General features: G+C 46.5%; 1 protein-coding gene across 1 annotated transcript in view; it reads right to left on the bottom strand.

Annotated features, from left to right (window-relative positions):
- LOC140713879 (neuromedin-K receptor-like) overlaps positions 1-19696 on the bottom strand; it is an 83223-nt gene that overhangs the window by 13961 nt on the left and 49566 nt on the right. The window contains exons 3-4 of the mRNA XM_073024503.1: positions 15524-15674; positions 9853-10049 (exon numbers count right to left, since the gene is read on the bottom strand). Of these exons, the coding sequence (XP_072880604.1) occupies positions 9853-10049; positions 15524-15674 (348 nt within the window). The remainder of the gene's footprint in view (positions 1-9852; positions 10050-15523; positions 15675-19696) is intronic.

A 19696-nucleotide genomic window follows, 5' to 3' on the forward strand; every position in this document is an offset into this window, starting at 1 on the left:
TGTAGGGGTCGGGGTTCTGAGCGGTCGGGGTTCTGAGGGGTCGGGGTTCTGAGGGGTCGGGGTACTGAGGGGTCGGGGTTCTGCAGGGGTCGGGGTTCTGAGGGGTCGGGGTTCTGAGGGGTCGGGGTTCTGACGGATCGGGGTACTGAGGGGTCGGGGTTCTGAGGGGTCGGGGTTCTGAGGGGTCGGGGTTCTGAGGGGTCGGGGTTCTGCAGGGGTCGGGGTTCTGAGGGGTCGGGGTACTGAGGGGGCGGGGTTCTGAGCGGTTGGGGTACTGCAGGGGTTGGGGTTCTGCAGTGGTTGGGGATCTGAGGGGTCGGGGATCTGAGGGGTCGGGGTTCTGAGGGGTCGGGGTACTGAAGGGTCGGGGTACTGAGGGGTCGGGGTTCTGAGGGGTCGGGGTTCTGAGGGGTCGGGGTTCTGAGGGGTCAGGGTACTGCAGGGGTCGGGGTTCTGAGGGGTCGGGGTACTGCAGGGGTCGGGGTTCTGAGGGGTCGGGGTTCTGAGGGGTCAGGGTTCTGAGGGGTCGGGGTACTGAGGGGTCGGGGTTCTGAGGGGTCGGGGTACTGCAGGGGTTTGGGTTCTGAGGGGTCAGGGTTCTGAGGGGTCGGGGTACTGCAGGGGTTTGGGTTCTGAGGGGTTGGGGTTCTGAGGGGTCAGGGTTCTGAGGGGTCGGGGTACTGCAGGGGTTTGGGTTCTGAGGGGTCGGGGTTCTGAGGGGTCAGTGTTCTGAGGGGTCGGGGTACTGCAGGGGTTTGGATTCTGTAGGGGTCGGGGTTCTGAGCGGTCGGGGTTCTGAGGGGTCGGGGTACTGAGGGGTCGGGGTTCTGCAGGGGTCGGGGTTCTGAGGGGTCGGGGTTCTGAGGGGTCGGTGTTCTGAGGGGTCGGGGTACTGAGGGATCGGGGTTCTGAGGGGTCGGGGTTCTGAGGGGTCGGGGTTCTGCAGGGGTTGGGGTTCTGAGGGGTCGGGGTTCTGAGGAGTCGGGGATCTGAGGGGTCGGGGTACTGCAGGGGTCGGGGTACTGCAGGGGTCAGGGTACTGAGGGGTCGGGTTTCTGAGGGTTCTGGTTTCTGAGGGGTCTGGGTTCTGAGGGGCCGGGGTTCTGAGGGGCAGGGGTACTGAGGGGCAGGGGTACTGAGGGGTCGGGGATCTGAGGGGTCGAGGATCTGAGGGGTCGGGGTTCTGAGGGGTCGGGGATCTGAGGGGCCGGGGATCTGAGGGGTCGGGGATCTGAGGGGCCTGGGATCTGAGGGGTCGGGCTTCTGAGGGGTCGGGGTTCTGAGGGGTTGGGGTACTGCAGGGGTCGGGGTACTGCAGGGGTCGGGGTTCTGTAGGGGTCGGGGTACTGCAGGGGTTTGGGTTCTGAGGGGTCGGGGTTCTGAGGGGTCGGTGTTCTGAGGGGTCGGGGTACTGCAGGGGTTTGGGTTCTGTAGGGGTCGGGGTTCTGAGCGGTCGGGGTTCTGAGGGGTCGGGGTTCTGAGGGGTCGGGGTACTGAGGGGTCGGGGTACTGAGGGGTCGGGATTCTGAGGGGTCGGGGGTACTGAGGGGTCGGGGTTCTGCAGGGGTCGGGTTTCTGAGGGGTCGGCGTTCTGAGGGGTCGGGGTACTGAGGGGTCGGGGTTCTGAGGGGTCGGGGTACTGAGGGGTCGGGGTTCTGCAGGGGTCGGGGTTCTGAGGGGTCGGGGTTCTGAGGGGTCGGGGTTCTGAGGGATCGGGGTACTGAGGGGTCGGGGTTCTGAGGGGTCGGGGTTCTGAGGGGTCGGGGTTCTGCAGGGGTCGGGGTTCTGAGGGGTCGGGGTACTGAGGGGGCGGGGTTCTGAGCGGTTGGGGTACTGCAGGGGTTGGGGTTCTGCAGTGGTTGGGGATCTGAGGGGTCGGGGTACTGAGGGGTCGGGGATCTGAGGGGTCGGGGTTCTGAGGGGTCGGGGTACTGAAGGGTCGGGGTACGGAGGGGTCGGGGTTCTGAGGGGTCGGGGTTCTGAGGGGTCGGGGTTCTGAGGGGTCAGGGTACTGCAGGGGTCGGTGTACTGCAGGGGTCGGGGTTCTGAGGGGTCGGGGTACTGCAGGGGTCGGGGTTCTGAGGGGTCGGGGTTCTGAGGGGTCAGGGTTCTGAGGGGTCGGGGTACTGAGGGGTCGGGGTTCTGAGGGGTCGGGGTACTGCAGGGGTTTGGGTTCTGTAGGGGTCAGGGTTCTGAGGGGTCAGGGTTCTGAGGGGTCGGGGTACTGCAGGGGTTTGGGTTCTGAGGGGTCGGGGTTCTGTGGGGTCAGTGTTCTGAGGGGTCGGGGTACTGCAGGGGTTTGGGTTCTGTAGGGGTCGGGGTTCTGAGCGGTCGGGGTTCTGAGGGGTCGGGGTACTGAGGGGTCGGGGTTCTGCAGGGGTCGGGGTTCTGAGGGGTCGGGGTTCTGAGGGGTCGGGGTTCTGAGGGGTCGGTGTTCTGAGGGGTCGGGTTACTGAGGGATCGGGGTTCTGAGGGGCCGGGGTTCTGAGGGGTCGGGGTTCTGCAGGGGTCGGGGTTCTGAGGGGTCGGGGTTCTGAGGGGTCGGGGATCTGAGGGGTCGGGGTACTGCAGGGGTCGGGGTACTGCAGGGGTCAGGGTACTGAGGGGTCGAGTTTCTGAGGGTTCTGGTTTCTGAGGGGTCTGGGTTCTGAGGGGCCGGGGTTCTGAGGGGCAGGGGTACTGAGGGGCAGGGGTACTGAGGGGCAGGGGTACTGAGGGGTCGGGGATCTGAGGGGTCGAGGATCTGAGGGGTCGGGGTTCTGAGGGGTCGGGGATCTGAGGGGCCGGGGATCTGAGGGGTCGGGGATCTGAGGGGCCTGGGATCTGAGGGGTCGGGCTTCTGAGGGGTCGGGGTTCTGAGGGTTTGGGGTTCTGAGGGGCCGGGGTACTGCAGGGGTTTGGGTTCTGAGGGGTCGGGGTTCTGAGGGGTTGGGGTTCTGAGGGGTCGGGGTACTGCAGGGTCGGGGTTCTGAGGGGTTTGGGTTCTGCAGTGGTTGGGGTTCTGCAGTGGTTGGGGTTCTGAGGGGTCCGGGTTCTGAGGGGTCGGGGTTCTGAGGGGTCGGGGTACTGAGGGGTTTGGGTTCTGCAGGGGTTGGGGTTCTGAGGGGTCAGGGTACTGCAGGGGTCGGGGTACTGAGGGGTCGGGGTTCTGAGGGGTCGGGGTTCTGAGGGGTCGGGGTACTGAGGGGTTTGGGTTCTGCAGGGGTTGGGGTTCTGAGGGGTCGGGGTACTGCAGGGGTCGGGGTACTGAGGGGTCGGGGTTCTGAGGGGTCGGGGTTCTGAGGGGTCGGGGTTCTGAGGGATCGGGGTGCTGAGGGGTTGGGGTTCTGCAGGGGTTTGGGTTCTGCAGGGGTCGGGGTTCTGATGGTTCGGGGTTCTGAGGGGTCGGGGTTCTGCAGGGGTCGGTTTCTGCAGGGGTCGTTTTCTGCAGGGGTCGCAGTTCTGTAGGGGTCGGGGTTCTGCAGGGGTTTGGGTTCTGAGGGGTCGGGGTTCTGTAGGGGTCGGGGTACTGCAGGGGTCGGGGTTCTGAGGGGTTGGGGTTCTGAGGGGTCGGGGTGCTGAGGGGTTGGGGTTCTGCAGGGGTTTGGGTTCTGCAGGGGTCGGGGTTCTGATGGTTCGGGGTTCTGAGGGGTCGGGGTTCTGCAGGGGTCGGTTTCTGCAGGGGTCGTTTTCTGCAGGGGTCGCAGTTCTGTAGGGGTCGGGGTTCTGCAGGGGTTTGGGTTCTGCAGGGGTCGGGTTTCTGAGGGTTCCGGGTTCTGAGGGGTCGGGGTTCTGAGGGGTCGGGGTTCTGAGGTGTCAGGGTCCTGTAGGGGTCCTGAATCTTGACTGGAGGAGGCACGTAAGTATCATTGCTTAACGAGCAGATAAAGGGCTGGGTAACCTGTGGTGAAAGTCTCAGTTACTGAAAAAGCCTTGTTACCATCTGCAAGACAGAAATTGGAAATGTAATGGTATATTCTACAAATACCTGGATGCATGCAATCTCACAAGATGTCTTAAGAAGTTCAACACCATCTTGGACTAGGCAGCTATTTGCTATTTGGGGTTGACTGCAGGTTGTTACATCTACAAGATGCACTGCAGTTCTTCATCATGGTTACCCTGACATCACATCCCAGACTGACAGTCTTTACTGCCAAAACGTTTAGGGGCTCAGGTGCAAGGGAACATGGTCACTTGTACATTTCTTTCTCAGTTGCTCATGTAATATCTTTCTTCATCACCGTAAGCTTGAATTCCCATAACTCCTTTCCCAACAGTTCTCTGGGAGTATCTTCAACAGAAGGACTGCAATAATTTAAGAAGGTGCCTTAGCACTGTATCTCAATGGTATCAAGTCCTTCAGCTTTATGAGTTCATACTCAAAGTCCAGCAGAAGCAGACCAGGAAGGACTGGCAACTTTCCTCCATGATTTACATTAGTGAACTAGCTGGGCTTTGATAACTTGCTGGCTCTTCAGTTACTGTTATTGACACTAAAGTTCAAAGTAAATTTATTATCAAAGTACATATACTGTATGTCACCATCTACAATCCTGAGATTCATTTTCTTTCGGGTACTCACAAGAAAAACAATAGAATTAATAAACCTGTGCAAAAGAAAACACCAAAAAACTGCAAATATAAAGAGAAAAGTAAGGAATAATATTATAAATAAGCAATAAAAGTGAGTCCAGTTCAGCTGAACAGTTCAGTGATGGGGCAAGTGAAGTTGACTGAAGTTTTCCTTTCTGGTTTAATAACTGGTTCAGTTACATGGTGGTGCAAGTCCTGGGGCTCCAGTATCTTCTTCCTGATGGCAGCAGTGTGACGACAGCACGGCCTGGAAGGTGATGGTCCTTGATGATGCTCTTTCCCGTGACAGTGCTCCAGGTAGATATGCTCAATGGAAGGGAGGGCTTTTCCTATAATGCACTGGGCTCTATCCACTACTTTTTCTAGGCTTTTCTGTCCAAGGGCATTGGTGTTTCCATACCAAGACTGATGAAACCAGTCAATGTACTCTCCAGCATACATCTCTAAAGTTTTTGATGACATGCTGAATCTTCACAGACTTCTTAGAAAATAGAGATTTTATCTTGCTTTCTTCATAATGGCACTTACTGTACATGCTGGACCTAGGCCAGATCCTCTGAAATTATAACTCATGTGGTTCCATTGTTTAAAAAGGGTTCTAAGAGTAAACCTAGCAATTATCGGCCTGTAAGCTTGACGTCAGTGGTGGGTAAATTAATGGAAAGTACTCTTAGAGATGGTATGTATAATTATCTGGATAGATAGGGTCTGATTAGGAACAGTCAACATGGATTTGTGCGTGGAAGGTCATGTTTGACAAATCTTATTGAATTTTTTGAAGAGGTTACGAGGAAAGTTGACGAGGGTAAAGCAGTGGATGTTCTCTATATGGACTTCAGTAAGGCCTTTGACAAGGTTCCACACGTAAGGTTAGTTAGGAAGGTTCAATCGTTAGGTATTAATATTGAAGTAGTAAAATGGATTCAACAGTGGCTGGATAGGAGATGTCAGAGAGTAGTGGTGGATAACTGTTTGTCAGTTGGGAGGCCGGTGTGCCTCAGGGATCTGTACTGGGTCCAATGTTATTTATCAGATACATTAATGATCTGGATGATGGGGTGGTAAATTGGATCAGTAAGTATGCAGATGATACTAAGATAGGTGGTTTTATGGATAATGAAGTAGGTTTTCCAAGCTTACAGAGAGATTTAGGCCAGTTAGAAGAGTGGGCTGAAAGATGGCAGATGAAGTTTAATGCTGATAAGTGTGAGGTGCTACATTTTGGTAGGACTAATCAAAATAGGGCATACATGGTAAATGGTAGGGCATTGAAGAATGCTGTAGAACAGAGTGATCTAAGAACAATGGTGTATAGTTCCCTGAAGGGGGAATCTCATGTGGACAGGGTGGTGAAGAAAGCTTTTGGTATACTGGCCTTTATAAATCAGAGCATTGCATATAGGATTTGGGATGTAATGTTAAAACTGTACAAGGCTTTGGTGAGGCCAAATTTGGAGTACTGTGTACAGTTCTGGTCACCGAATTATAGGAAAGGTGTCAACAAAATGGAGAGAATACAGAGGAGATTTACTAGAATGTTACCTGGGTTTCAGCACCTAAGTTACAGAGAAAGGTTGAACAAGTTAGGTCTTTATTCTTTGGAGCGTAGAAGGTTGAGGTGAGACTTGAGAGAGGTATTTGAATTTATGAGGGGGATAGATAGAGTTGATGTGGATAGGCTTTTTCCATTGAGAGTAGGGGAGATTCAAACAAGAGGACTTGAGTTGAGAGTTAGGGGGCAAAAGCTTAAGGGTAACACGAGTGGGAATTTCTTTACTCAGAGAATGGTAGCTGTGTGGAACGAGCTTCCAGTAGAACTGGTAGAGGCAGGTTCGATATTGTCATTTAAAGTAAAATTGGATAGGTATATGGACAGGAAAGGAATGGAGGGTTATGGGCTGAGTGCAGGTCAGTGGGACTAGGTGAGAGTAAGCATTTGGCATGGACTAGAAGGGCCAAGATGGCCTGTTTCCATGCTGTAATTGTTATATGGTTATATGGTTATAACACTGAGGAAGTTAAAGATGTTGACCATCTCCAGCTCTGATTCCCCATTGAGAACTGGATCATGGACCTTTGGTTTCCTCCTCCTGAATTCGATAATCATCTTTAGTCTACCTGTCATTGAGTGAGAAATTGGTGATGTGGTACCACTCAGTCAGATTTTCAATCTCCCTCCTATATGCTGATTCAACACCACCCTTGATTTGGTTAATGACAGTAGTATCATTGGCACACTTAAATATGGCATTGGAGTTATGCTTAGCCTCACAGTCATAAGTAGAAAGTGAGTAGAGCAGGGGGCTAAGCACACAGCCTTGTGGTGCACCTGTGCTGATGGAGATTGTGGGGGAGATGTTGCCAATCCCAAATAACTGGGGTGTGTAAGTGAGGAAATCAAAGATCCAGTTGCATAAGGATGTAGTGAAGCCTAGGACTTGAAGTTTACTGATTAGTTTTGAGGGGATGGTGGCATTGAATGCCAAGCTGTAGTCAATGAAGATCATCCTGATGTATACATCTTCGCTGTCCAGATGTTCCAGAATTGTGAATAACCAATGAAATGGCATCTGCTGTTGACTTGTGATAGTGGACAAACTGGAGCAGATCCAAGTGGTCTCTGAGGCATGAATTGAAATGTTCCATTACCAGCCTCTCAAAGCACTCCATCCCAGTGGATGTATGTGCTATTGGACGATAGTCATTGAGGCAGGTTATTTCTGATGTATCGAATTAATTTATTATCTCTGGTTCAGATCAGTTATTTCCTAGCCCTTTATATGGGCCTTTTGCTTATTTCCTGTACCTTCCAGTAAGCCTCTTTGGATCTTCATAGCTTCCCACCTTTCTTTGTTTTGGAAATACTCTTTTCTATTCCATTATTCTATTTAGGTCCAAAATGGATTACCTTGCATTTGTCTGCCAAGAAATCTACTTTAATAGTTTTCTTTTTATCCTTTTGTTTAAATTACTGATAATTAAATGGGAAAATCTCTGGGAAATAGACCCGTGTGAACAAATGTAAGGCCATCTATTTTGTAATTTAATGCTTTCATCTATACTAGAGGCAACATGTCAGCTCTTTGTGTTTGCGTACGGGTAGATATATGGTTTTCTCTCCCATGATCTGAATGAGTTATAAATACAACAGTTCTGGATTTGACCAAGACTGACTTTAATGTGATGAGACAGAGATTATTCATGGTAAACAGGGCAGATTGTTAATGAGTAAAATGATGGTGTAGTCATGGGAGATGTTCAAGAAATAACTTAATATGATAGGAAATCATTTTGAGCCCCTAAAGGGCAAGAACATTGCTTGAAATGGAAAACAATCATTGGTGACTAATGCGTTACATAAACCAAAATCAGGCATATAAAATGGAAAAAAAACTGGCACAATTCCGAGCATCAGGGAAGCAAAGAACAAGATAAAGTAACAAAATAGATTGATCTACAAATAGAGGAGCTGGTAAATTTTACAAAAGTTATTAAAAATCATTGCAGAAGAGATCTTAAACTATTATTTACTGAAAAGGAAATGGTCAGGAGCAATGTAGGCATCTTAAAAACTAAAAAGTGATATTAAAAATGAAATTGCGAGTATAGCGGTGATCTTGAATAATCAATAATCAAGGGAAAGGACAGGATTCTCTACAATCTCAGGAAGCCAATATTGCGTGATGGACGGCATTTGCTACAATTTGTCACTAAAACATGACACAGGCCCTTAAAAAAATTCTAAAACCTTTGGAGCTGTCTAGTATTTCCAGTGTTATACTGAACATGATCAAACACTATATAAAAAGTTCACCACCCATTAGAGTGATGGGTCCACCTAATATCCCATGTTATGTGGGCAATGAGCCAGATCATTAAATCTGACTCGTTGCTCACATAACTTGCGATATGTAAGATCACTTCTGTTTCTGATACTATAAAGAAAACCCTTTAGACTTGCAGCTATTAATCTGCTCAAACAAATCCTCAGCTTCTGTGCCACAGTTCCCACTAAACCATTGCCTTCTGACATCCAGTACAGAACTCATCTCCACTGCCTTGTCCAAGGAATGCAGACCCAAACTACTTCCACAGATAACTGGTTTGCTTTGTACTGGCACAACTGATTGGGTTACATCAAGCACTACTGGCCCTGCCAAAATTCTGTACAATTTCAGGTTCACATGGAATACAAGATATTCCTGCCTTCTTTTTTCAACTACAAAATCTTTTCTTGTCTCTTCCACATTCCCTTAACTGAAGGCAAACAATGTCATCTGGTGCCAAAGCTTCATAAACATGCTTTGACTTCCTTACTCCTGGAGTCATAGAGCTATAGGACCATAGTGCATTGAAATAGGCTCTTCAGCCCACCACGACTATGCTGACTATCGAGTGCTAATCCCATTCATTTACACATGGTCTGTACTCTTCTGTGTCTTGGCAATGGAAAGTGATCATCATGATGCTTAAATATCGTGGGCATACCACTTACAAGAACATATACCTCGTTTGCTCTCTTTCTACGTCTCCTTTGGAATTGTGCCATATCATTGACAATATCACTCCTCATTCTTAGCATTACTCAGCATTGTTTCAACCTACTTCATCAACCTATTGACATAGCTTTGAAGCCTTTTGCTATTCCCACTTCGTCTTTTTTTGTGATGTCTGACCCAAAGGTGAATTTTAATCTAAATATTTGTGGCTTCATTAAGAACATCTGTTTGCTCTTCCATGACATTGTCCAGCTCCTGTTCATCTGGTGTTGACAACCACATTTCACTTTTTTTTTTGCAACTCCTTTTTACACATCACTTCTGTGCTCTAACCAATAATAGTTTCCCATTAAGCAATCTACCACTTTGTCCCTACCCACCCCACTTCTAAACTCCTCCAGCCCTAAATACCTCCATTTCTCAGTGTTTTGACTCAATGACTTTACTTATCATCGATTGATGTGCAGCTGGCAGCTGAAGCCTTCAGTTTACAATTCAATTTCTACATCTGTCCATCACTCCCCAACTCACCCAAGCTTTTGTAAATCTGCTATGACACCTTTATAACAAAACTTGTTTATTAACACTGAGCAGAATGACTTAGGGTATTTTTGGTCCCATTATTACTTGCAGCTTAAATGTGAAGGTATCATTGTATTGTTTTGAGCAGTCTTCAAATTCATCACTCGGCAATTAAAGCACCAGGGAGTTATTCACAAATCATTTGAATTTCAATGCTGAATAGAGAGACATCTTCACCCTCGATGAGTTGACTTACCTGCTGTTGAGGCAGCAGTATATGATAGGGTTGTGCATGTTGGAACTCATTGCCAGTAAGAACACGGCCAAGTAAACTTGCTGTATGGGCTTCCATCTACTCACATTTGGGTACTGTTTGGTGACAAGAAAGAAGGTGTGGTAGGGAAGCCAGCAAATGGTGAAGGTGAAAACTACCACAATCATCATTTTAACAACCTACAGAAGAAAACAAATGAGCAGATGAATAATAATCAAAGACATCACCCATTCATTATTTCTAAACAGTGGCAAGGTGATGTAATGCATTAAATACAGCTCTTTAGAACCTCAGGACATCACAATGCACTTTACAGCTTTAGGAGTCACTCCTATTGTCAGACAGAAGGAAAAAGGAACAAATTTCACAGTCAGATCTCAAAATAATAAACAATAATCACTGAGATACCCAGCAGAATTGAAACAGAGAATACGTACACGACGCTGGAAGAACTCAGCAGGTCAGGCAGCATCCGTGAGAAAAGAGTAGCCAACGTTTCGGGCCGAGACCCTTCATCAGGAATGGGGGGGAAGAGAGGGCCGAAGCCCAGTAATAGAGATAGGGGAGGGGGAAGGGCTAGAGGCGCCAGGTGGAGAACCAATCAGAGGAAGGATAAAGGGGGGAGGGGATAAGCATGAAAGAACTGTAGAGGTAAAGGAGCAGAAAGTTGAAAGGGGAGAGAGGCAGAGTGGGACCTAGGATAGGGGAAGGGGGAGGGGGAGGGAATTACTGGAAATTGGAGAATTCAATGTTCATACCACCAGGCTGCAGGTTACCCAGACGGTAGATGAGGTGTTGCTCCTCCAACCTGAGTTTGGCCTCATCATGGCAGTAGAGGAGGCCATGTATGGACATATCTAATCGGGAATGAGAGGCAGAGTTGAAGTGGGTGGGAACCGGGAGATCCTGTCTATTGTGACGGACGGAGTGGAGATGCTTGATGAAGCGGTCCCCCAATCTGCGTTGGGTCTCGCCGATGAGAGCACCGGATGCAATAGACAACTCCAGCAGACTCGCAGGTGAAGTGTTGCCTCACCTGGAAGGACTGTCTGGGGCCTGGAATGGTGGTAAGGGGGGAGGTGTGGGAACAGGTGTAGCATTTGCGCTTACAGGGATAAGTGCCGGGTGGGAGTTCTGTGGGAAGGGACGTGTGGCCCAGGTAGTCGTGGAGGGAACAATCCCTGTGAAAAGCTGAGAGGGGCAGGGAGGGAAAGGTGTGCTGGGTGGTGGCGTCCAGTTGAAGGTGGCGGAAGTTGCAGAGGATAATATGCTGGATCTGGAGGCTGGTGGGGTGGTAGGTGAGGACAAGGGGAACCCTGTCCCTGTTGTGGTGACGGGAGGATGGGTTAAGGGCTGAAGTGCGGGTGGTGGAAGAGATGTGGGTGAGGGCATCTTTGATGACGCCGAAAGGGAAACCACGATCCTGAAAGAAAGAGGACATTTGAGAAGTCCTGGAACGGAAAGCCTCATCCTGGGAGCAGATGTGGCGGAGACGGAGGAACTGGGAATAGGGAATGGCATTTTTGCATTGGGCAGGGTGGGAAGAGGTATAGTCAAGATAGTTATGGGAGTCAGTGGGTTTGTAGAAGATGTCAGTGGATAGTCTGTCTCCGGAGATGGAAATTGAGAGATCAGGAAAGGGGAGAGAAGTGTCCAAGATGGACCAAGTGAATTTAAGAACTCCCACCCGGCATTTATCCCTGTAAGCGCAAATGCTACACCTGTCCCCACACCTCCCCCCTTACCACCATTCCGGGCCCCAGACAGTCCTTCCAGGTGAGGCAACACTTCACCTGCGAGTCTGCTGGAGTTGTCTATTGCATCCGGTTCTCCCGGTGCGGCCTCCTCTACATCGGCGAGACCCAACGCAGATTGGGGGACCGCTTCGTCGAGCACCTCCACTCCGTCTGTCACAATAGACAGGATCTCCCGGTTCCCACCCACTTCAACTCTGCCTCTCATTCCCATCTAGATATGTCCATACATGGCCTCCTCTACTGCCATGATGAAGCCAAACTCAGGTTGGAGGAGCAACACCTCATCTACCGTCTGGGTAACCTCCAGCCTGGTGATATGAACATTGAATTCTCCAATTTCCGGTAATTCCCTCCTCCTCTCCCTTCCCCTATCCTAGGTCCCTCTCTGCCTCTCTCCCCTTTCAACTTTCTGCTCCTTTACCTCTACAGTTCTTTCATGCTTATCCCCTCCCCCCTTATCCTTCCTCTGATTGGTTCTCCACCTGGCGCCTCTAGCCCTTCCCCTCCCCTATCTCTATTACTGGGCTTCGGCCCTCTCTTCCTCCCCATTCCTGATGAAGGGTCTCGGCCCGAAACGTTGGCTACTCTTTTCTCACGGATGCTGCCTGACCTGCTGAGTTCTTCCAGCGTCGTGTACGTATTCTTTGATCCACAGCATCTGCAGTTGTATTTTTGAGAATTGAAACAGAGTTAGCAATTCAGATCAGTCGCGTGGTGTCAGGGCAGTCAAGAAATAACTGCATCAGGGCACCAAACTGTTACGGGTCCTTTTACATCCAGCTCAGGCTGCAAGTAGCACCATGGTTTCTGCCACTTAAAACAAGTCCTGCACAAGTCCTGCACCTGATCTTTTTCTTTTACAAGTTTTTTTTAAATCTCCCCAAAAGCAGCATTATACCTTCTGTCGTGACAAATACACAGAGCCTTTTACTACTGTGCTCTGAGTGACACACAAACTGCAAACAAAACAAATATGCTGATTGGAAATGTGGTCATCCTTTAGAAATGGAATGAGGTAATGCAATGTTTAAGATAATCAGACAAAGTGGGTCTTTATGGGATTTTTTAAAGATATATATTCAATTTTCTGTGCTGACAGAGCAACAGCTGTTACAGGAGCTGCTTACATCAGGAAAGGATGAGGTTCTGAGGTTCTGCCCTCTCAAATACATCTCACAAACCAATGACATCTTTGAAGAACAGGATATTCACCTGTTTATTTTGGCTGATACTCATCATGGTGTGAACAATTCTAATACTTGGGTAATCCAAGCAATAGTGCAATGCACGTTATTGGAGCTTGCTGTACTGAAACCGATAGGCATGGCTCCTATGTTATTGTTAATAAGCACTTCTGAAGTAGAAAGAGCTGTGTAACATCTGGAGTCCCTCAGAAGCATTGTAAGGAACATATGTGCTTTATTTTCCATCTAATGGGGAAATTTCATTTGCACACACTCAATTTAACCAGAAAGCTGCTGCTACATTAACTCATACAAATCACCCCTTAGTTTGAAATGAATTCTGGTGAATAGAAGTCCTAGTGGACAGGGTTTTGTGCAAGTCTGTATGAAGTTACCCATCTAGGGTTACAGGAATGGGCAGATTGTACTGTGAGGAAAGATCTGAAAGACTAGACTTGCATTTATTGAGTTTAGATAAGAGAAATTGACTGAAACACATGGGATATTGAGTGGTCTTGACAGGATACCTTGCAGGAGAATCTAGAACTAGAGGTCACTTCACTGTTCAAAATACGAAGTTGTCTGTTTTGACAGGTGAATTTTTTTCTCTCAGAGAGCAATGAGACTTTGGTACTTGCCTCCTAAAAGGTCAGTGAAATAATCTGAATATTTGTAGGGAAAAGTCAGTACATACTAGATAGGCAAAGGGATGGAATTACGGTGATGAGGTTACAATCAGAACAGCTCTGACTTTTTTTAAACAGAAGACCAGGGGAACAGTCCCAGTATCCTACTCCTGGTTTTTACCTCATAGGTTTGTATGTATCAGGCAATCAAAATATAGACTGTGTGAAGGCCAATGACCTCTTTACCTTTGGCCCAAATCACCTTACACTGCATCAGTTTGCACAGCAACCACTTCTGAAATATCTGTAATGTCCTAATTTACTTATCAGATTGACCATGCTCTTAAGATTTTAATTTGTAATTTGAGCATTACATCCATTCCAGTCTTCACTTGGGGCTTTACTCACCAACTCTTATGCTTGTTCCACTCTAAGTTTCTTAATGAAACATCCTTGATAATTTCAATGTTCTCCCTGACCTCGTTAACCTTCCTAGATTCTCAGTGCCTAAGCGATTCTAATTTGAAATTCCCAACTTCACACTAATATCCCATCAGAACTCACCATTCCCCACATTCAATCCTCAACTCTTAAAATCCCAAGAACTCTATTCCTCTGCCTGCATCAGCTGCCTATGCCCCACATTTGAAATTCCAGTTCTAACTCCTCCTGCTTAAATCTAGCCACTTAACAATCTAGCCTCTTAATTTCTCCCTCTGCATCTTGTTTGTAGTGTATTTAATATTTCCATAACATTGGGGTAATATTGTTTGGTTAAGCATTCTTTGTTTGTTTACATGATTAATTATGGGTTACATAGAGTCATATGAGAGTGGCTCACTAAAGAAAAGAAAACACATGTTATAGTCAGCTCCTGTGTTTGTTTCTTTTGATTTGCTTCTGAGGTTACAAAACACGACATTGGTGTCTAGTTTTCTTCACTGACATCTCCAGGTCAACGGGCAGTCAACACATCACCAGCACCAGCCTTACCCATCATGAAGGAGATATATACAAAAAGATGCTGGAAAAGGGCCAATAAAATCATGAAGGATCCCACCCACCTTGATCAGGGACTGGTTGTCCCACTCCCATCAGGGGTGATGCCATGCTCAGAAAAGTTACTTTCCATAAGCAGTAAGGCTAATCAACACCTCCATCCTCTATCCCATGCCTCCACACCCCCAACCACCACTACTTTATCATTTCCTGACACTGCAGACAATAATCTTGTGCCTAGTGTCACTTTATGGACATACAAACAATCTATGTATATAAGCTATCTTATGTATCTATATTAATTGGGATTTAAAAAAAATTGTGTTCTTTATTGTGACATTGGATTGAGTAACATCCTCCTTTACACTTGTGTATAGGAAATTACATTTTTCAGTCTTGAATTGTGAATGAAGTGCCTCGAGATGCTGAATATAAAGTCACATGTCAGTGTGTAAATTACCCTCCATGTTTCTCTACAGTAGAGCAGTGACTCCACTCTTCAACTGTGCTCCTGTGTCATTTAGCTGTCACTTTGACTAAGGAGATCAACATCCAGATTAAGATCAAGTAAAGCTGTATATAAAACCATAAAGTATAGGAGCAAAAATGTGGCTATTTGCCCTTTGACATATTTAAAGCAATGGTGGAATAGTGGAAAACAACACAGAAATCCAGCCACGACCATTTTGGATTTCAAAGACTTGAGGATATACATTGCAGATCCATGCTTAACTTCAGAGCTCTGATCTAATTATTTGAGATGTCAGGAGAAAGGTCAATGGTGGAGGGCTCTAGGCTTGGGCTTTTCTTTTGGTCTTTGTGTCAGAAAGATTGCAGACACACAAAATTTTCAATATCAGCATTGTGATAATATAAAATTTAATAATTATATCCAAGCATAACGGCTGCATGTTATGAGATCAACAAGCAGTAAAATCTGTCTACCTATGTCTTATTCCAATGTGAAACTATTTGTCTCAACTTTAGAAACATTTCACACCATGTAATATTCAATGCTACATTAAATGTGACAAGTTCTGTCAGAGAAATTTAGCATGATTTGCTTCAGAGCAGAACTTGTAATTACCTTTCGCTTAGCTTTAAGCTGATCATGGTAGCTTTCTGATGTATCACCGGGAATTTCCCCACCCCACAGCGTGATTCCAATGATGGCATATGTGATACCCATCACAACCAAAGGCAGCACGTATCCCAGGATCAACAAAGCAATTTGGTATCTATAAGAGAAAGTCAGATAATAAATAACACAAACTGGTTACCAAAAGGACAGCAATTTCACATGAATGGAAAATGCTCAGTGTATTTACACGAGTCACTTTTGGCAGTTCGTCTATCAACTATAAACAATAGGTGCAGAAGTAGACCATTCGGCCCTTCGAGCCTGCACTGCCATTTTGAGATCATGGCTGATCATCCACTATCAATACCCGGTTCCTGCCTTGTCCCCATATCCCTTGATTCCCCTATCCATAAGATACCTATCTAGCTCCTTCTTGAAAGCATCCAGAGAATTGGCCTCCACTGCCTTCTGAGGCAGTGCATTCCAGACCCCCACAACTCTCTGGGAGAAGAAGTTTTCCTTAACTCTGTCCTAAATGACCTACCCCTTATTCTCAAACCATGCCCTCTGGTACTGGACTCTCCCAGCATCTGGAACATATTTCCTGCCTCTATCTTGTCCAATCCCTTAATAATCTTATATGTTGCAATCAGATCCCCTCTCAATCTCCTTAATTCCAGCGTGTACAAGCCCAGGCTCTCTAACCTCTCTGTGTAAGACAGTCCGGACATCCCAGGAATTAACCTCGTGAATCTACGCTGCACTTCCTCTACAGCCAGGATGTCCTTCCTTAACCCTGGAGACCAAAACTGTACACAATACTCCAGGTGTGGTCTCACCAGGGCCCTGTACAAATGCAAAAGGATTTTCTTGCTCTTGTACTCAATTCCCTTTGTAATAAAGGCCAACATTCCATTAGCCTTCTTCACTGCCTGCTGCACTTGCTCATTCACCTTCAGTGACTGATGAACAAGGACTCCTAGATCTCTTTGTATTTCTCCCTTACCTAACTCTACACCGTTTAGATAATAATCTGTCTTCCTGTTCTTACTCCCAAAGTGGATAACCTCACAATGGCTCCTCCATCTAATTTCCTTAGCTGTTGAGGACATGTTGAACATTAAAAAAAATAAGCTGTCTTCTTTCCTCCTTACTTACTATCATCTCCCTTTGGCCTCCCTTTCCCTTGTCTCAATGGGGTTTAAATCCTAGCCCAGACACCTTCTGTGGTCCTTCACTCTCATCGTGCTGACCATTACTCTGATGCTTGTGCTTATCCAAATGAACTTGAAATTCTTTCATATCTTGCCCACCTTATTTAATGTTTGCTGAATTTTGCATCCAACTCCACAGCTTTGATCCCCTGATATATTTTACATTGGTTCTCCACCTCTCCTGCTCTAACTTTGAACGTGATCATTCATTTACTATCTTTATGTTATTTTTCCTACTAAATACACTTCTTATTTTTGATAAACCTCTGACAAAATCATTGTGGCCCTTTGAACTTCCTGCTTGGTGCCTACATCTTGTCCCAAACACTGTTCTCCCTGAAGTTAATATTACTTCAGTTGCCAAGAATGAAAAAAGTTGTGCAAGATGTTAAGAAATGGCAAACTTCAGCAGCCTGAGACAATGTAAAGGTTCTCCTACAGTTAAGATTCAAGATTCTCAACCAAAGCCATTGACAGACTGAGGAACACCAGTCTCTTTCATGCTGCGGTAAGGACTATTCTTCACTCTGATTTTTCTTACTTTACCAGATATAATGATCAAGCATATGCTAGCTAGAGATTAATAACCTACTGCAGGCTTCTGGTTAAAACATTCAGTTGTACTTGGTCTTTGCACATATCACTTATACTTCTTGATTTGATTGTAGAGATCTAAACAAAATTACTTGAGATGAAGGCAGAAGTCTGTGGATCAAGTTACTCTCTAGAACCAGGGCACGCAGAGAAGTTTAAAAATTGCTTCATTTTTTGATGTGTTTTTTTATCAGATGCAATATCACACTGAGCTCCTCTTTGCTTTCTCAAGTGAATGTAAACAATCTCAGGAAAATATTTCAAGGAAGAAATGGGGCACTTATTCCATTGTATAAATGTTGACCAGGAACTCAACAAGCGACATACTAAATCAGAAAGTGCTCTGCGTGTCAAGTTGTTGCTGTGATGTGTCTAGTGTGGTAGTGTAGTGAATAGCACTTGTCTCTCACTTTCAGCTTCCATCACTGGCAAGCAGTCTCACTAAAAGGAGAGCTGACTGCCTCTCCCTGCAAGTATACAGCCTCTCCACAGCAAGCCTCACCTGCCTCCTCGCTGGCAACACAGAAACTGAACTCCTTTTAGACTCAGGCTGAACTACAGAGGACTGGGAGGAGGTTTTTGCCCTGCACCCATGGCACGCAAGCTCACCGGTGTGTGGACATGTCCTGGTGCTCGTGAACCAGATCCCAGCTATGGGTAAATAGCCCCACTACCTTGTGGGCAGCATCGGGACAGGGTGACAAATGTATTGCTTTGCTTTCCTTTGGACTACACTGGTGAGGCCGGGAGGGGGATCCTGATGACTGGGCATCTCAGCATCTCCGTACCTTCCACCCAGGCTTCAGCCCTGGAGATGTCATTTCAGTGAAGCAGAGCCATTGTCGTTTAAGACTGATGGATGCCATCATCAATAAATCAAAGTGCTCTACGAAAGGCATCATATAGAAATGCATACATCCTTTCTTTGAAAGTTAAAAGCCATCTGCCATCCATTTTAGGAGAGTATTTCCACAGGGTCCCATGATACCAGTTCCAGTAGAGCATCTTCCATAGGAGCTATTTAACATTTTGCTACCTTGCATTTCTCTGAACTGCTGATATTTCAAAAACAATTCATGTTTAGCATAAATAACAATAATCTACTGATACGCTGCCTGATTAGAAAGAATTGGCATAATAGTGGAATGTGACACACAGCATGCAAAGCCCCTTGTGAACACTGGATGAGGAGGTCTAAAATTTAGTTGATGTTCTATTATTTAAGGGAATAAAGCTTGCAAAAGAAACTCAAAGTTAATTAAAAAATTAACAGATACTGGAGAATTCCTTCCAACAGAGCTCACTAGGTCCCTATTTAATTGGTAGCATAGTCAGTTCACAGCACCAGTAATCAACGATTCTCGCCACTGTCCATGAGGAGTTTGTACATTCTCCTCGTCACTGTGAGGGTTTCCTCTGGATGCACTTATTTCCGCCCACATTTCAAAGATGTATGGTTAAGGTTAGTGAGTTGTGGGCATGTTATGCTGACACTGGAAGAGTTGCGACACTTGCAGGCTGCCCCAAAGTGTTGGTCATTGATGCAAAACGACGCATTTCACTGTGTTTTGATGTTTCGATGTACATGTGACAAACAAAGTTAATCTTTAACAAAAACTAACAGTGTTGACTTAATAGTGTTAACAGTGTTGTTAGTCCTGACCTTAATGATTAACATAAATTCACTGAAAAGAAAGAAGATAGTTGTGTCTGGGATATGCCTTAGTATACCTTCAGCATTGTTTGAGGTTGAGGCCAAGGAACTGTGAGGATTCAATGCAGAAAAAATAATTTGGTAAATTGGAATTTTGAGGGAGGTGAATATCTCAAAGGATCCAGCAGGATCCTTTACCTGCAGGGAAGGTCACACTTGCAAAATGGGACAGCCCTCTACAAATGGGAAAACTGCACCTAGAAATATTTGTGAGCAGCACCTGGAAAATTTGTGCAATGTCTTAGGATGTAGGAGTTCTTTGGTATGATGCTTTGAAAGATGCTCAGCTATTTATATTACAGTATCTCTCAGCAGAAATTTTCCAGATTAGGTTGTTGATTGAAAATAAATGAATCACCGGCAACATCCTATAGTGAATATTTTTGAAACCTACACTTGTCTGGAGAACTGAGCTATCACAAACATTATCATCAACACTCAATGACTTATAGACCTCAATGTGTGGCAAATGATTGATTTTTGCCTTGGATTAGGGGCAGTACTCTCGTCTTTACAATGCAAGATCAAGCACTGCTCCAAATATCTCAGTGCAGAAATTAACATTTAAGACCAGCACTGAGGGATTTCTACACAATCACATTGGGCTGCAAGAGTGGCCAGTGACACTGGAATCTAGAACAAAACCAACCCAAAATG

This window comes from Hemitrygon akajei, chromosome 2 (assembly GCF_048418815.1).
Source record: "Hemitrygon akajei chromosome 2, sHemAka1.3, whole genome shotgun sequence".
NCBI lineage: Eukaryota > Metazoa > Chordata > Chondrichthyes > Myliobatiformes > Dasyatidae > Hemitrygon > Hemitrygon akajei.